At 39.1% G+C, this 15,574-nt stretch overlaps 1 protein-coding gene across 1 annotated transcript in view; it reads left to right on the top strand.

Moving 5' to 3' along the window:
• The window catches only part of bcr (BCR activator of RhoGEF and GTPase), a 69,103-nt gene that overhangs the window by 44,331 nt on the left and 9,198 nt on the right, over positions 1–15,574 (top strand). Inside the window, 12 exon segments of the mRNA XM_058759296.1 lie at positions 434–619; positions 4,136–4,243; positions 6,386–6,446; positions 6,710–6,762; positions 7,905–8,045; positions 12,560–12,681; positions 12,996–13,161; positions 13,746–13,865; positions 13,974–14,049; positions 14,135–14,239; positions 14,550–14,624; positions 14,751–14,848. Coding sequence (XP_058615279.1) covers positions 434–619; positions 4,136–4,243; positions 6,386–6,446; positions 6,710–6,762; positions 7,905–8,045; positions 12,560–12,681; positions 12,996–13,161; positions 13,746–13,865; positions 13,974–14,049; positions 14,135–14,239; positions 14,550–14,624; positions 14,751–14,848 — 1,311 coding nt within the window.

Genomic DNA, 15,574 nt, shown 5'->3' with positions numbered 1-15,574 from the left:
TCTAATTGAAACTTAGTATACGGAGCCCAAGGAATGTCATACATACATTTGCTTGCACACTACTGTTTGGGGTCATTAAGATTTTTTTAAAGAAACTGCTACTCTTTTTGAGGACACGTTAAATTAATCAAACGTGAGTTTAAGGACTTTTTTTTTTTTGACCATCAAATCAGCATATTAGAATGATTTCTAAAGAATCATGTGACACTGAAGACTGGAGTAATGGCTGCTAAAAATTCAGCTTTGCCATCAAAGGAATAAATTACATTTTAAAATATATGAAGCTGGAAAACTGTTATTTCAAATGGAATAAATAGTCTTGAAGAGCATAAGAGACTTCTTACCAACCCAGCCTCAAAATTTTGAACAGTGGTGTATAGTTGATTATATTGTCACTAAAATGTTCAAATGTCTGTTCCTGCTCCTTTGTCAGCCCATGAAGCCCCTGAAAGCAGCAGCCACCACCTCCCAGCCTGTCCTGACTGTTCAACAGATCGAAACCATCTTCTTTAAAGTGCCTGAACTCTACGAGATCCACAAAGAATTCTATGATAGCCTTTTACCCAGAGTGCAGCAGTGGAGTCACCACCAACGTGTGGGAGACCTTTTCCAAAAACAAGTGAGTAAAATTCTCTAAACAGACCCCTTTTCAGGTTAAACACAACATAAAATTGAAATAGACCCTATTTACATTTTGTCAGAAAATTGTAATTACTTGCTTAGGGTCTGACATCATTTTTTAAACTCCTCCCACCAAATCCCCAATCTGATTTACAGTAAAGAATTTTATTCTGATCATAGTGGAGCGCTTCAGCTGTCTGGTCTCTTTCCACTTTTGTGCCCCATGAGGCTGAATAAGAATTAACATTTATCTCTAAATCAAGGAATCCTAAATGAATTATTTATGCCCCTAGAGCGACACCGCACAGTCACACAATGTCTGGACTGCAGGAGCCTGTGTAACGTTGAAAATCACATTTCAATGCTGCCTTTTTTCACCCAGCCACTTGGGCAGATACTACAGTGTGTGCTTTGTGTCTCGAGGAGAGGCTATTAATAGTACCATTCGAAGATTGTGTTCTCTATCTCTGGCCCCCCGTTCTTTTCCATTAAGTTCTTTCCTCACGTGACTCTGCTGACTGTTAGGGGGGCAGATAAATCCCTCCTTGGTCTGTCCGGCCAGCGCACTCAGGAATCATATTCCACATTTATTTATCTTTCCATTTTCCCCTTCATTGTTCCCCACTTTCACCATCCCACGCTTAATAAACGGAAGCTACAGTCGCCAAGTTGTGTTTTCTCCCAGGTGCTGGGCTTTCCTCAGACAGTCAGTTAGTCAGTCAGGCAGTCATTTTGACCGGAGGCTATTTGTCACTGATCCCCTCACCCTCTCCCGCGTCTATTAAAAAGAATCCGGAGGCAGGAGGCGAGGCAGTGCTCGAGGAGGCAGCCTCCCTAAAAAGACACTTGCTCGCAGCAGGAGAGACAAGAAGATGAATGAACGTGAGAGATATAGTCAGTGTCGGTGATAGAAATGTCTCCTGCAGTTTGTGTTGTTTCTTCCTTCCCGACAGCTCATGTTGAGGAAGAAAACGCAATGCAAATCATGAGCAAAGTCGTTACGGGAGTCTGCATGTCAAAGGTGATGTTCGATGTCCTGCTCCGCTGTGAGAAAGATGCTAATATTCCCGCTCACTTGCACTAAATGTTTTACGCCTGTCACTGACACATGTATGTAAATTCTTAGGAGACTTTTCTCCTAACAGCAAGAAATTCTGACATTCCCATCTTTTCTGTGACCTACTTAAACATTGTTAAATGCACAGAGCAGAGGAACATGCTTTCATCTTCAACTGGGCCTGGCATATGGTCATGTCATCATGAGGAAGTGTGTCGAGGCTGAGAGGATGTGGACACTGCTGTGCTGAAGTCTCTGTCAAGCTGTCTCAACCAGCTGACGTATCATCTTTTTAGTTTGTCTGTCATGTTTAGATGCATCTCAACCTTCTCAAAACAGCCTTAGCATACAACTTCTCTGTATTGACATAATGAATAAATGGGCTGGTTATGTGTTATCTGAATGAGGAATATCTATCTATCTATCTATCTATCTATCTATCTATCTATCTATCTATCTATCTGTCTATCTATCGGTCTGTCCATCCATTCATTCAAGCTTAAAAAATGTCCTATTCCACTTTCAGACCTTAAACCTACTGTACTATAAACACCCTGTGGTCTGTGTGGGTCCTAGCACCCCAGTATAGTGATGGGGACACTGCACTGTCAACAAGCACCATCCTTCGGATGAGACGTTAAACCGAAAAATTACATTCTAATATTACTGGTTAACGATTGACTAATGTGCTTCAGTTGTTGGTCAGGAATGTAATCTAAATGAACAAAATTCTGTCATTACACAATTCTCCACCAGATTTACTATGCTGCACACAAGTTCAGGTAACTCACAAACTTGCCTACACGAGCTGAGACCTGACATGAGATTTGATTGTAGCCACCGCTTACATTTATATTGATAAATTCCAACTTTTGCGTAGAAAGACCGTACGCCAACATTTCTGTCGCACGTTTGTTTCATAAATGAGGCCCATAGTGTCTACTCTGACTACGGTCTCTTAGTTTAGTTGGTTTCGTATGTTTTAAACACATTTGATTGAAGTTGCTTCAGTCTGTTTACATTTCTAAATTTTCACTTTCTTAAGCTTAACACATCCCTTCACAGCGCTCAGCCACGGTTTGACTCGACCCAGCATGTGTTGTCGTTGCTTTATTACGGTCATCATCCCTCTCCACGCTGTAATGAGGTTGTCGCAGAGTAAATTCCCGTCCGCCACGCTGCAGATAGATTCTGTCCCGGAGCGGCTGTTTCTGCTCAGCATGGAGAGGATTGCACACACTGCGAAAATTACTTCACTTATGGTCTCTTTGGCCTGTGCAAAATAAAAGATTTATCCCCGGATGTACCACCAAACCTGGACGGGTACCAATGGGGTCACTTGAGATTGTGGGGTGAAACTGAAGTATAACTAAAGTCATACAGGCATGGAATGACATGAAGATGAATAAATCGCCACTTCGGAATTATAAGGATCTATCTGCATTCTGAGCAGTTTTGAAATAATGAGCTTCATTATACTTTTTTTTTTTTTTTTTTTTGAGCTGACAGGAAGTGAAGTGGGAGAGAGAGGGGGCTGGATTCGAACTCGGGATGACCGTAGCGCAGCAGCACTCTGCCTACGAGGCTATAGGCGCTGACTAAACCTTTTTGTTTTCTAAAAAAAAAAAGTCTGAAAAAAATATATACACAACTAAGAATAAGTCACAGAATAAGAATATGTGAATAAGTCAGTTTTGACAAAAATGTCAGATAGAACCTTATAATTCTAAGGTAACAAAGTAACAAAAACATAGGGTCATAAGGGCAAAAACTTGGTAGAGAATCTAATCTAAAGCTAATAAAATGAAAGTGTAAAGCTAAATTACTACAGATTACGACTGTTTGAAGAAATCAAAAACATATTCTACAGTAGTTGAATATGTACTCTTAAACTGTCAAATCCACATGGTTAGTCCAGGCAGACAAATGTTTTAGCTAGCTCAGCTCCAGCTTATTTATTATCATGCATATACACCCACACAACCCCTTTATCATCTAATGTATATTTGTGTTTTTTAGAAATTGATTGAGCTGTTTCCAGAGAGAGGCTTTCAGCTCTAACAGGATGGCTATTGAGTTTAGATGGGCTAAATCAGATTTTCAAATGTGCTTTTTACAAGCGCCAGCCGCACGCATTAATTGCTCACTGTAGAGTTGGCCTCTGCTGCCATGGCAACCGCTGTAGGCTCTATAGCCACGCACAGCAACGGCCCAGCTGCTCCTGCGGCGATGACACTGTCCCGTCTGTCCACCCCATGTCATCACGGCGAGTCCATGCGTGCAGCTCACTCATTACCGATAGTGTCGCTGTTAGCCAGAAGCGGGAACTGTCATCTTGGATATGCTCATAAATCTCAACAGTTTGCATCCTACTGTTTTAAAGTCCACCATACATGGTCAACAAAGACAAAAAAATGCATGAGTGGATATGACTCACTTTGTTTTCTCTTCCTGCAGGCTAGCCAGCTTGGAGTGTACAGGGCCTTTGTGGATAATTACGAACTCGCCGTGGAGACCGCAGAGAAGTGCTGTCAAGCAAACACCCAGTTTGCAGAGATCTCTGAGGTAATACCTACTGGAGTGCTCAAGGTCTTGTTATTCTAATAAGGGAACAGATACCTCTACCCAAAATCCCCAGCTTAGAAGGAATAGAATTAGTACCCTATGAAATCTGTTTTATTTTTTCCCAAATTCTGTTTTTGACATTTTAATATTTCTAGACTCTGTTTTAATGGTTATATTAAATTTTGTTAATCAAAAAGCATGTCTAATTAATTGAAATCATGAAACTTACACAATTTAACAGCAATTTAATAAAAGGCCCTACGAAATAGTTTTTTGTGTTTTTTTCCCCTCAAGTTTAGTTTTATGTTGATCAATTTCTGTTTTCTATTTTAATAGTTTCATTAAATTTTAATAATCAAAAGTATGTCTAAATAATTAATTATTTATTTATTTATTCAGAAATTCTGTTGTGTATTTAAATTTTTCTGGTAAATAATTTTTCTGGTAAATATTCCTTAAAAATAATGTTTTAATAATAATTTTATTATCATTGCATGAAGTAGCCTAATATATTCCTCTTACAGTTTCTTTAAGTAAACCGAACTTTTAATTTTGACGGGTTGTTAAGACCTTTAAGTTTCTCTGTTTATATGATATGACCATAGTCTTTCTCAGAAGAAACGGCATAATACTCATGAAGTGACTCTCAGAGCAGTTCTAGAGATTATGTTCATGTGTTCATATATCGAGGTGGTAGAGACTGAAAACTCACGCACGTAATGTTACATGCACATAAACTAAACTGTGCATCTGTGCCATTCATTCATACAGACACATGCAGAACATGCAGGATTCATATTTAAATAGTATTTTGCTGATTAATATTCACAGACACTAGTCTGTGTCTTGTTTTGTTTTAAGTGCACTGACCTACTTTTGATTTATTCATCCAAAATTTGCTAAATTCCGTGACATTCCGCGTTATACAGTAAATTCCATTTTTATGACTGGATTCTGTGATTTTGTCCTCGTTTTCTGAATCATGAAAAGACACACCAGTTTGAATATCAAACCACAAAAAAGCGGCAAAAAAAATAGCTGGAAGTGGGTGACACTGGAAGCCAGACACGCAAATTTACAAATGGCCACGCCCGCTCTTGTAGGAAAAATAAGGTGGATAGAATCCTGTATCATAGTTGATACTGAAATGTAATGATTCTTGAAACCAATTTTGATAACAAAGCCAAAAAAAAATGTTTTGTCATGGACAAAGTACCAGTATTTTTATCATCCTTAATTCAGGCTTATTGTATTGGTTTAAAGTTAGAAAACAAGAAAGTGGAATTGTAGCTTCAACAACTTCCAATCAGACCTACTGTGATGCATCCTGCCATCAAAGAACAAGTAATTTCCAGCTTTTATGCAGGGCTTTACCTGCCGCACTCCTCCATGGGGTCACTCAGAATGACTGATTAACCAGAGAGACCAGGATAGCAAATCTAAAAGTGGTGCTCAACGCTCTTCAGAGTTCAGCGGGAGTTTTTATGCCTTGCTAAATGTTTTGAAGAGAGGGTGTCTGGAATAAAATCTACATGATGATGCTCACGTCGTCCCACTTTATTCCCCCTGCCAGCCGTTGTCATGCCAACTTCTCTTTACACTTTGGATATTCCTGCCTTCTAGCACGACCAAAAGCGAACATTTAGGATAATTGTTTGTTCGCATTGGCGGGGGTGGACAATTTCTAGTGGGTTCTAGAGCGTATTGCCACCAGTGTAAAGCTTGCAATAGGAAACATTTACTTAGTGCCTACCGTATTCAGATCAAATGTGACAAGCTAATTTATTCATTTAGTCTCTCCCGAAAGGGATTCTTTCAATATACAGAGAATAGAGGAGAGAGAAGTTGAATAAGTACACTCAAGTATTTAACAGCAAGTTTTGTTTATTTTTACATGTAATGTTTGGACTATCATGTGCTATTTACAAGTCTGATAAGCTGTACAATCTACATAGCAATCCATCTACATAACCAGCTATCATTTGTCAGGAGAATATCTGCTGTAATATGGTGAAAATAGTTGTTCTGTAATATAAAGAACATCATATTACAGAACATCTGAGATCGTATTTACCAGCACTGCATGATGGTGTGCACTTCATAGGTTTATTGATCCTGAGTTTGTCTCTGATATCTCTGCAGAGTCTCAAGGTCAGGAGCACCAAGGAGTGCAAGGACCTGACAGCCAAATACTCACTGGAAAGTAAGAAACAACAGGATTGCATTTATTGTTTTCATATTATACGGTCATTATATTATCTGTAGTATTTTCATTGAGCTTAAGTGTTGCACATTTTGCTCTCAGCTTGTCATGTCGTTGCTTCTTTTAAATTCAGTTGCATAAAACCCATTGAGTGGGTGGATTAGATAAGGTTTCAAACATCGGCATTTGAGCCTGCAGTATGAAAGTGGCTCTTGTGAATAATCGCCCACTGTGTGTGTTCTCTTCTGTCTTGTCTTTGCCAGCTCTGCTCTATAAACCAGTGGACAGAGTGACCCGGAGCACGCTTGTTTTACATGTGAGACAAGTTTATCATATTTTCTTTATGTGTTTGATAAATGTTTATCACTTTTACTATTGCTCATATTTAGGATACGTTCCAATCGCAAGATAGTGCCTTGGGAAGTTTACTTTCCATGGCCATCTTAAATGAGATTCCACGTTGTAAGGAGTGTACTTAGTCCAAAAGGCACGTTTGTTCCCTAGGTAAACAACCCCCTAGGAACATTTGTTCCCTAGGTAAACAACACAGGGAACAAATGTACATCGGTGCATCTACCAATCCAGAAAATGTGAAAAAGAACAACCCAGTAAACACTTTTTTTTTGGTAAGCCTCTCTCTGCAAGCGTGTGAAAAAGCAAGCCGCTCAGATTTCGTAGAAAGAGAAACTTATTATAATATTACAGCCCCTTATTATAATATTAATAATATCTGCTATTTTCCACCCACGGCGCCACCGTTGTGTTTTCACAAGCATCAACGGTGTGTACCAGTTTTAATTCCATGGTGAAAGTTCGAGCAAAGCATGCTAACTGTTCTGTCTTTGGCTGCACAGACAAGCACAGAACACTGTTTAGAGTCCCAGCCTCAGAGGAGACAAGAGAGCAGTGGATTTATTGATTTATTTACTGTATATTATGCTGCTTCCACACAGATCTAATATAAACATGCAATTTCTTTCCCAGCTGTTTACCTTCAGACATAACCAACTGTTTTGTGTTTTTCTCATGAACTTGTGTATATTTGACCATTTAAGCAAAATAAGACATGAAAGAGAACTTAGTTTATTACTCGCATGCTGGGTGACAGCCGTTTTCTGTGTGCGTGCTTCGAATGTGTACGCTCACCTATCTGTATATCAGAATTTTAAACTAATATGGTTTAAAACGCATGATTTCAGCGCAATAGACATGATCATCAAAACCAAACAGATGTAGCAGAGTATCTGAGGAACCAACTGTAAAGACACAGCCCTATTCTGCAAAAGAGGGCAGGGAGCAGCAGCACATTTGCATTTAAAGAGATGTGTGGTATTTTGAGCTGAAACTTCACAGGCACATTCTGGGGACACCTGAGACTTATGTATTGTAAAAAGGGGAAATAATAGGTCTCCTTTAAATCTGTTTTTTGGTTGAATGTTTGTGTTTATTTTTATACAGGATCTTCTGAAACACACACCTTCCAGTCACCCAGATTACCCCCTTCTGCAGGACGCCCTCCGCATCTCACAGAACTTCCTGTCTAGCATTAACGAAGAGAGCACACCACGCCGCCAGTCCATGACAGTGAAGAAGGGAGAGGTGAGTGTGGAGACCCCTCCTTCCTTCCATCTTACCCCTCTCCCTCTCTCATAAGTCCTCCATCTTGTTTACAATGGACAGTGTTTGTCAAAAACATATTTTTAAAGGGCACAGAAATGTTAAAATTCCAGGTCGCACATAGTGCAGGTGCCCTGAAGCTATCCAGCCAATGAGCTCCCATCAGGATATACAGCCAGTCATTTCCATCCATCTCAGAGCCGGCCCACCCTCTGCTTTCCGCACAACCTATCCTTGGGCGACTCTGCCTTCTCTCTATTTCACACTAGCATATACTCTCCATCTCCACAGAGGGTTTATGCTATAAATAAAACATCCTCTATTTGTTACTGAACTCTTTGCTGCATTTGAGTTGTTTGTGCTCAGATCTAGTCGGATTTATTTTTAATCATCTCTTCGGTATCTGCTTACTAATGCTCTTGAATCATGATGATGTCATTCATTGAAGGCGGTAAGAAAGCGCATACCCTCGCTGACCCCGGCAGAGAAGATCACCCTTAAAGAGAATTATCTTGGAAAGATACATTTTCTTTTCGACACAGAGACTGTCTGTGCCGCCCCCTTCATTCCAGCAATGTGGCCTCAAGAGAGTGGCAGATGAATTGTTGCTTTGTGTGATTGATGGCGAGCAGCGCTTGTGTGTAATTTGCCTTAATGAGTCACCTCGCTCTGACTCGCAACTCATTGATTATTCATAAAAGGCCATCTTGTATGGAGCAGGCTCCACCTACTTCGAGTAAACAGTGAGGAGGAGTTTCCTACCACTCTCTACACCCCTCCCGCCTTCCTCCCTCGGGCACATGCGGACAGACCAACTGATCAAATATTGATAGTGTGTGCATGAAAGGAACTCATGGAAATCAATGTGTTGTTGTGGAGCTTATTGTCTTTCAGCCCAGTCTAAGAAAACACAAGCCTTAGTTTACTTTCCTTTTGTTTTAATAGTTTCTTTATGATTTAATAACAATGATTTCTTTATTAGCTCAGGCCTGCATCACTAATACTGTTGCTCATACTTCAGGGATTTAAAGAGACCATGATTATTAAATTTTGGTATGTAGCATCCGGTACCATTTAGCTTGTAGCATTTAAAGCGTATCTATTTTGTTTGCTTATAGGTTTTTTGGTATAGCATGTTTTACTTGTGTACACAAAATAGTATAGTTTTTAAGCTATTTATTGGTTTCCTGCAATAACATAAAAATAATTAGTGGCTTATTGGTATTGGCTGTAATTTTTATATCGGTGTACTTCTTATTGTTTCATTAATTTGTTTCATTTAGTTATTCTAGAGATGCATCTAGCTTGAGTGGAGAGGTACAGTATGGTGCCCTAAGTTTACTTCTTTGGTTGATGCCAATGAACAATGATCTCATTATTTAAGAGTAACTTCAGAACTGATATCAGTGGGCAGCTAGAAGCATTAGCATGATTGTTCAGGTCATGGTTGCGTTGATTAGCTATGGGCTTCTAGTGTTACCCGTGCTGGAAACTGGAGGTATGCGGGTGAGAGAGAGAGAAGAGATTCAGGGTGGCCCCAGAGGCCTGCACTAGCTGGGTCGAAGCCACTTAATTAAAATGCAAATGAACCTGCCGATTTCACAAAGCAGCTTTCAGTGTCTGCGATACATGCGCACGCAGCGATGTGTGATGGGCTTTGTATGTAGCTGCACACATGTGTCATTGCAAACCGTGTACGCACACACTCATTCACAATGTAAATGTGTAGATGAAGTGCCTGCACTATGCACAAAAGACACATAAACACACAGAAGCAATCCAAACATGCTAATGCCTGAATATGCACATCAAATGTATATGCATACACAACCTGATGACCTTGGGTTCGTCAAAGCCACCTTCTCTGTTCAAAAGACCATCACAAATGTATGCACATCAACATATAGCACACACAGACTCATGTGATGAGCATTTTACTTCTCACTGTACCTTTAGGACACAGAGGTAATTTAAGCACATAAAAATTTACTTCATTCTTTAATGTAATGCTGTCAGGGATATGCCCGTAATACTAATAAAAGTAATAATTTTAAGTAGCTTGTTATGTTAAGAAGGCTAAAAATGTGCAACCCAGAGGGGTTTCTGTCTTTATCACACAAACACAAACTGTATGAGCCGCTCCGTTTTTTATTGTGAATGGCTGTGTGTTTAATTTTCAGTGGTTTCAGTCTGTTTGTAGTGGGTGATTATGAGATATTGCTATTGTCATGTTTGTACTGGAGGCAAACTGTTGGAAAATGTCATCTGATGTGCTGAGACAGCTCATTTGAGCGTATCGTCTTTTACAGAGAGGAAAAAAGCACATCATGTTCACTGTAGACTGATAAGATACTGGTATAGATTTGCAAACAATGTACAGTACAAGTGTTTGCAGAAGAAATTTAAGATACCAAGCTTGTTTGTTTTTGGTCGTGTGTGTATGCCTGTGTCTTGCAGGGTGAAGAAGAAAGAGAGAGTAAATGCTGATATATAGTGCTCTTTGAAAGAAACACAGTTTAGTGTCTGCTCTGCTGCTGGGTGCATGTTTTTATTGTGTTGTTGTTTGTTGGATAGAAAGTATAAGGGAGGGAACAGCTTATTATGTAAAGTTAACAGCTCACTGGCCTTTTAGAGGTACAGTGATCTTTGTGCACTGTATGTTTTAGCCTGAGTTTAAGATGATATTTTTGCACTACCTGTGCAAATAAAATAAAATAATGCACACAAACATAATAATAATAATAATAATAGTAATAATAATGAAATAACAAATACCAATATTTATTTTTACCATGATTATATATTTTTTAGAAAGTACATATTTTTCACTGTAGTAATTATATTATATTTTTCACAATAATAATTATAATATATATATATATATTTTGCATTTAGATTACTACCTAATGCTCACTTAAAGCACATTTTTTTCATTTTATAAAAATATATGACCACAGAATATCCCTAGAATAAAGCTCTCTGCTGTTTATACCAACCCCTGGAGGGCTGAATGAATTGCCAGTGGGATAAGAATCATAAATAAGTACAGAGCGCCTCATCTTCCCTTTGATTAATAGCTTGTGGCAAAGTGAGATCTGCGAAAGTTCCTTCACTCACAGTTATGTCACTAGACACTATTGTTTTCTGTAAACATGTCGCCCTCCCATCTTTTTCTTCTTTTCTCTTATGAAGAGTTCAGCAAACAAGTTTTAGATAACCTCTTTGGAAGTGGTATGTGCTTCCTGCATGATTCCCCTTTGAAACAGGACCAATATAATCTTGGTGGTGTGGGAGAATTTGGGAACATTGTGTTTCCCAGGATTCTGTTTCAGTATTGCTGAGTGCGATCTTTTGAGCACAAACAGCTCTTTGAGTCTCTGCATTCACTACTGGATTCATCTATCCCATTTCAAGACAGTAACCATCTACTTACACAAGACCCCGCACATTAATTACTGCCAAAACGGCTGAGCTGAGTAGAAATAGGCACCGTTAACCGCTGATTGAACTGTTTGCATTGACTAAATGATGTAATTGCTCTTCTTGTTGTTAGAGATGTGGAAAGAGGCTCTTTTCTCTGCCACTGGACTTCTGTATGCAGAAAATGGAGCCATGTGGAATAAGAATCTCATTTTTGGCGGTGCCATAAGCTGAAATCAAGCCATTACACTTTGTTCTGGAAATGCAATGACGCACAACATGGCTGGCATGCTGGGAGTTTTGGAACGAGTATGCGATGACTCTTCCATCTCTTCTGTGTCCCCAGCTGCAGACAGCACATCACACACACACACACACACAATGCTGGGATACATTTTTGGGTGAGTCAACGGCAGTGATGTTGTTGCATCAAAAATGAGTTGTCTTTGAATGTGGAGGTGAGTGGAGCCAGGTTAGAGTGTCTCATTGGATGAGATGCTTGTGATATCATCTTTTGTTTCCCCACTGCAGAGGTGACGTGAAGCTGTGGGAGCACTGATGCATGACTTGTGGCCGGGGGATGTGTTATACGCATATGTGTGTGTTTTCACACATTAACCGTTGCTTAGGCTCGTGGGACTATCACGTAGCATATGATCTGTGGATGGAGTTACCTGTTTCAAAATGTCCTCCCAATTTTCTCATTTCATAAACACAAAGAAGACTCGTCAACACCAGCTCACTGCTCTTTTCTGAGAGTTGATGCCATGTTTTTGGAAATAGAGTGGGACTGCCCCCTAGTGGCACTTCTCATCAAAACAAGTCAAAATTGTTCTGTTATATTAGCATGATTTCTGAAGGATCATGTGAAACTGAAGGCTGAAAAATGAGCTTTGCCATCACAGGAATGAATTATAATTTAAAAAAATTAAATTATATAACAGTTATTTTAAATTGTAATAATACCAACCCCAAACTTTTACTTTTAAAGTTATGTGTGTGTGTGTGTGTGTGTGGAGAGAGAGATAAGAGATGTCTGAATTGAAATTTGCCTGCATTGTTTTTGTGTATGACAGAACCGTCAGCTGTTGAAGGACAGCTTCATGGTGGAGCTTGTGGAAGGGACTCGGAAACTACGCCATGTTTTTCTCTTCACTGACCTCCTGCTCTGTGCCAAACTGAAGAAGCAGATTGGAGGGTAAGAAAAATCTCTTTGTTTTCTCTCTCCCATCTTCTCCTTTCATTTCTAATTTTCCTTAATTCTGTCTGCTCTGTCATCTCACTCTCTTCCTATTTTTAAAAATGGACCACTTCAATTCTCATTTACCATATAAGCATTGTTGAGTCAGATACACCTGTATTATTTTCACAACCTGAGCCTAACATCCTGGCTCTTTAGACCTGTGGCACCAACATCAGTGCTCTATAATCAGATTTCAGGATGTATTTTTGCCTGGATATTACATTATTTCCCCTATCACCCCATTTCCCCCTTGTGCTGTCTGTCTGCAGGAAAAGCCAGCAGTATGACTCCAAGTGGTACATTCCTCTCTCAGACCTCACCTTCCAAACGGCAGAAGAGTCTGAGCCCCTGCCTATCCCACAAGCCCCTGATGAGGAGCTGGATGCCATTAAGATCAAAATCTCGTCCCTGAGGAGTGAGATCCAGAGAGAGAGGGTACAGATTATTTTAGGCAACTTTTCACTCAAATTTTCATGGTGATGATATAATTTGTAATAATTTTATGAAATGAGAAAAATTATAATGATTTCAGAAGGATCATGTGACACTGAAGACTGTCATGATGCAAAAAATTCAGTTTTGCCATCACAAAATTACATTTTAAAACATAAAAATAAATAATAATAATAATATATATATATATATATATATATATATATATATATATATATATATATATATATATATATATATATATTATTAAAATTGTAATCTTTAAAATTGTAATCTTTTGTTATTTTAAATTGTAATAATATTTCACAATATTATTGTTTTTACAGTTTTTGATCAAATAAATTAAGCTTTGGTGAGCACAAGACTTTTAAATACATTGAAAAATCTTACCAGTCCAAAATCTTTGAACAAAAAAACCTTTGAAATAGTGTATTTTTGACTGTAAAAAGCTGTCTCTCAAAACCTTCCGACCTGGACATTATTTTTTGGGCAACATACATGCATTCAGAAGTTCACGAGACAGCTCACTAGATTTTAAGATTGCTTTGTGCTTCTTGCCTCAACAGAGGGCCAACAAAGGGTCAAAGGTCATGGAGAGGCTGAAAAAGAAGCTGTCGGAACAGGAATCGCTACTGCTGCTGAACTCTCCTAACATGCCCCTCAGAGTACACAACCGCAATGGAAAGGTAAGAGCCAGTGATTCACAGCCATTCTGTCGTATCTGATTTTCATCCTCACAATCCTCTTCAACATTCCTGCTCATGCTCACAGTCCATGTCGGTTATGCATTTTAGTGCTACATGTTTCTGATCTCATCGGACTACGAGCGTGCCGAGTGGAAGGAAGTGATCCGAGAACAGCAAAAGAAATGTAAGTGGCATTGTCACAGAAATCAGCAGTAGATCAGGTGGTAGTGTTTTTTTTTTTTTCAACTGAATGCTTGCTTATTTTCCAGGCTTTAAGACCTTCAGCCTGACGTCCATGGAGCTTCAGATGCTCACCAATTCATGTGTCAAACTCCAGACGGTCCATCAATTACCCCTCACTGTCAATAAAGACGGTAAGAAAGTTGCATAGTTCTTACAGATAATATGAAATAAAAACTGTTTACAATCTTATCAGATTGTCCTGGATTTCTTGTACTTGATTCTTCAGGTTAAATCAAGATTAAATAGATATTTTTCCACATCTTAAAACACTATTCTTTCAATAATGTCATGTCTTATTCATAGCAATCGAAGATATTATTTTTAATGACCTTTTTATTATTATTGTGATTCTGTTGTATTTTATTTCAGTATTTATTTATTTATTTATTTTATTCTAGACATGTTTTGAACAGTTTTCTCTCCTTTTTTCTCCACTTACAGAGGATGAAGCTACTGGACTGTATGGATTCTTGAATGTAATTGTCCATTCTGCCTCTGGACTTAAACAGAGCTTAAGTATGTGTCTCTTTCCTTCTTCCTCTCTGTGCTCATCAAAGGTCATATACACATTTGCTTAGCCAGTCCTAAAACCCTGTGAAGAGCCAGTATCTTACAGATCCTCTTACCACTTCCTCTCTTTAGATCTGTATTGCACATTAGAGGTGGACTCCTTCGGCATCTTTGTGAATAAAGCCAAAACAAGAGTGTACAGATACACCACAGAACCCAAGTGGAATGAGGTAATCCCACGTGCCCGTCCCTGTCTATACACCATCGATACCAAAAGACTTGCCTGCTGAAATGCTCTTGAGGCATTAAATCTTAATTAAGAGCAGCAAAAGCGAGGCCATGTGGAATATGAAGACCTTCTGGACAAATTATATTACATTTTAATTAAGAGCAATTACCATGCTCAAAAGTAAAGGGGAGGAAATGAGGAAATGAGGGATGGCAGGTGCTAAGTCTGATCAAAAGTACCCTAAAGCCAGGCTCACGGTTTAAAAAAAAAAGTCTTTTAGGATTGTACTTGTCAGACTGTACGAACATGATGATCACGTCACACTATGGGATCTCAGTTGTCATTAATGTCAGACTGTACGACAGTCAAGACGAGTTAAAAATGGGTGCGCGCAAGAAAACCATACACATCCAGTGACAGCGAACTGCATTGCACGCAGGACCAAAATGTTGGCTATCATGAAAAGTATATGAACGGCGGCAATACCGGCGTATTTAAGAAGAATAGTGTATGCAGCTCTACACTCCCACATGAAAACAGCGGCGCAACCAGCGTTTAAGCCCTTTCCTATAGGCTATAGAAAAGGCAACATATCAGATGAATTCCGTGAGTTTATGGCTGATAGAATAATTCTCTAGCATTAATTCGGCTCATAGCTTGTCTTGAAAAACGGACACAGTTTGACATGCATCGTAGGGGTAGTCACACTGCAGGACTGCGCGCCAAA

Source organism: Onychostoma macrolepis, chromosome 21 (assembly GCF_012432095.1).
Source record: "Onychostoma macrolepis isolate SWU-2019 chromosome 21, ASM1243209v1, whole genome shotgun sequence".
Lineage (NCBI taxonomy): Eukaryota > Metazoa > Chordata > Actinopteri > Cypriniformes > Cyprinidae > Onychostoma > Onychostoma macrolepis.
This window is presented reverse-complemented; position numbering and strand designations above follow the sequence as displayed.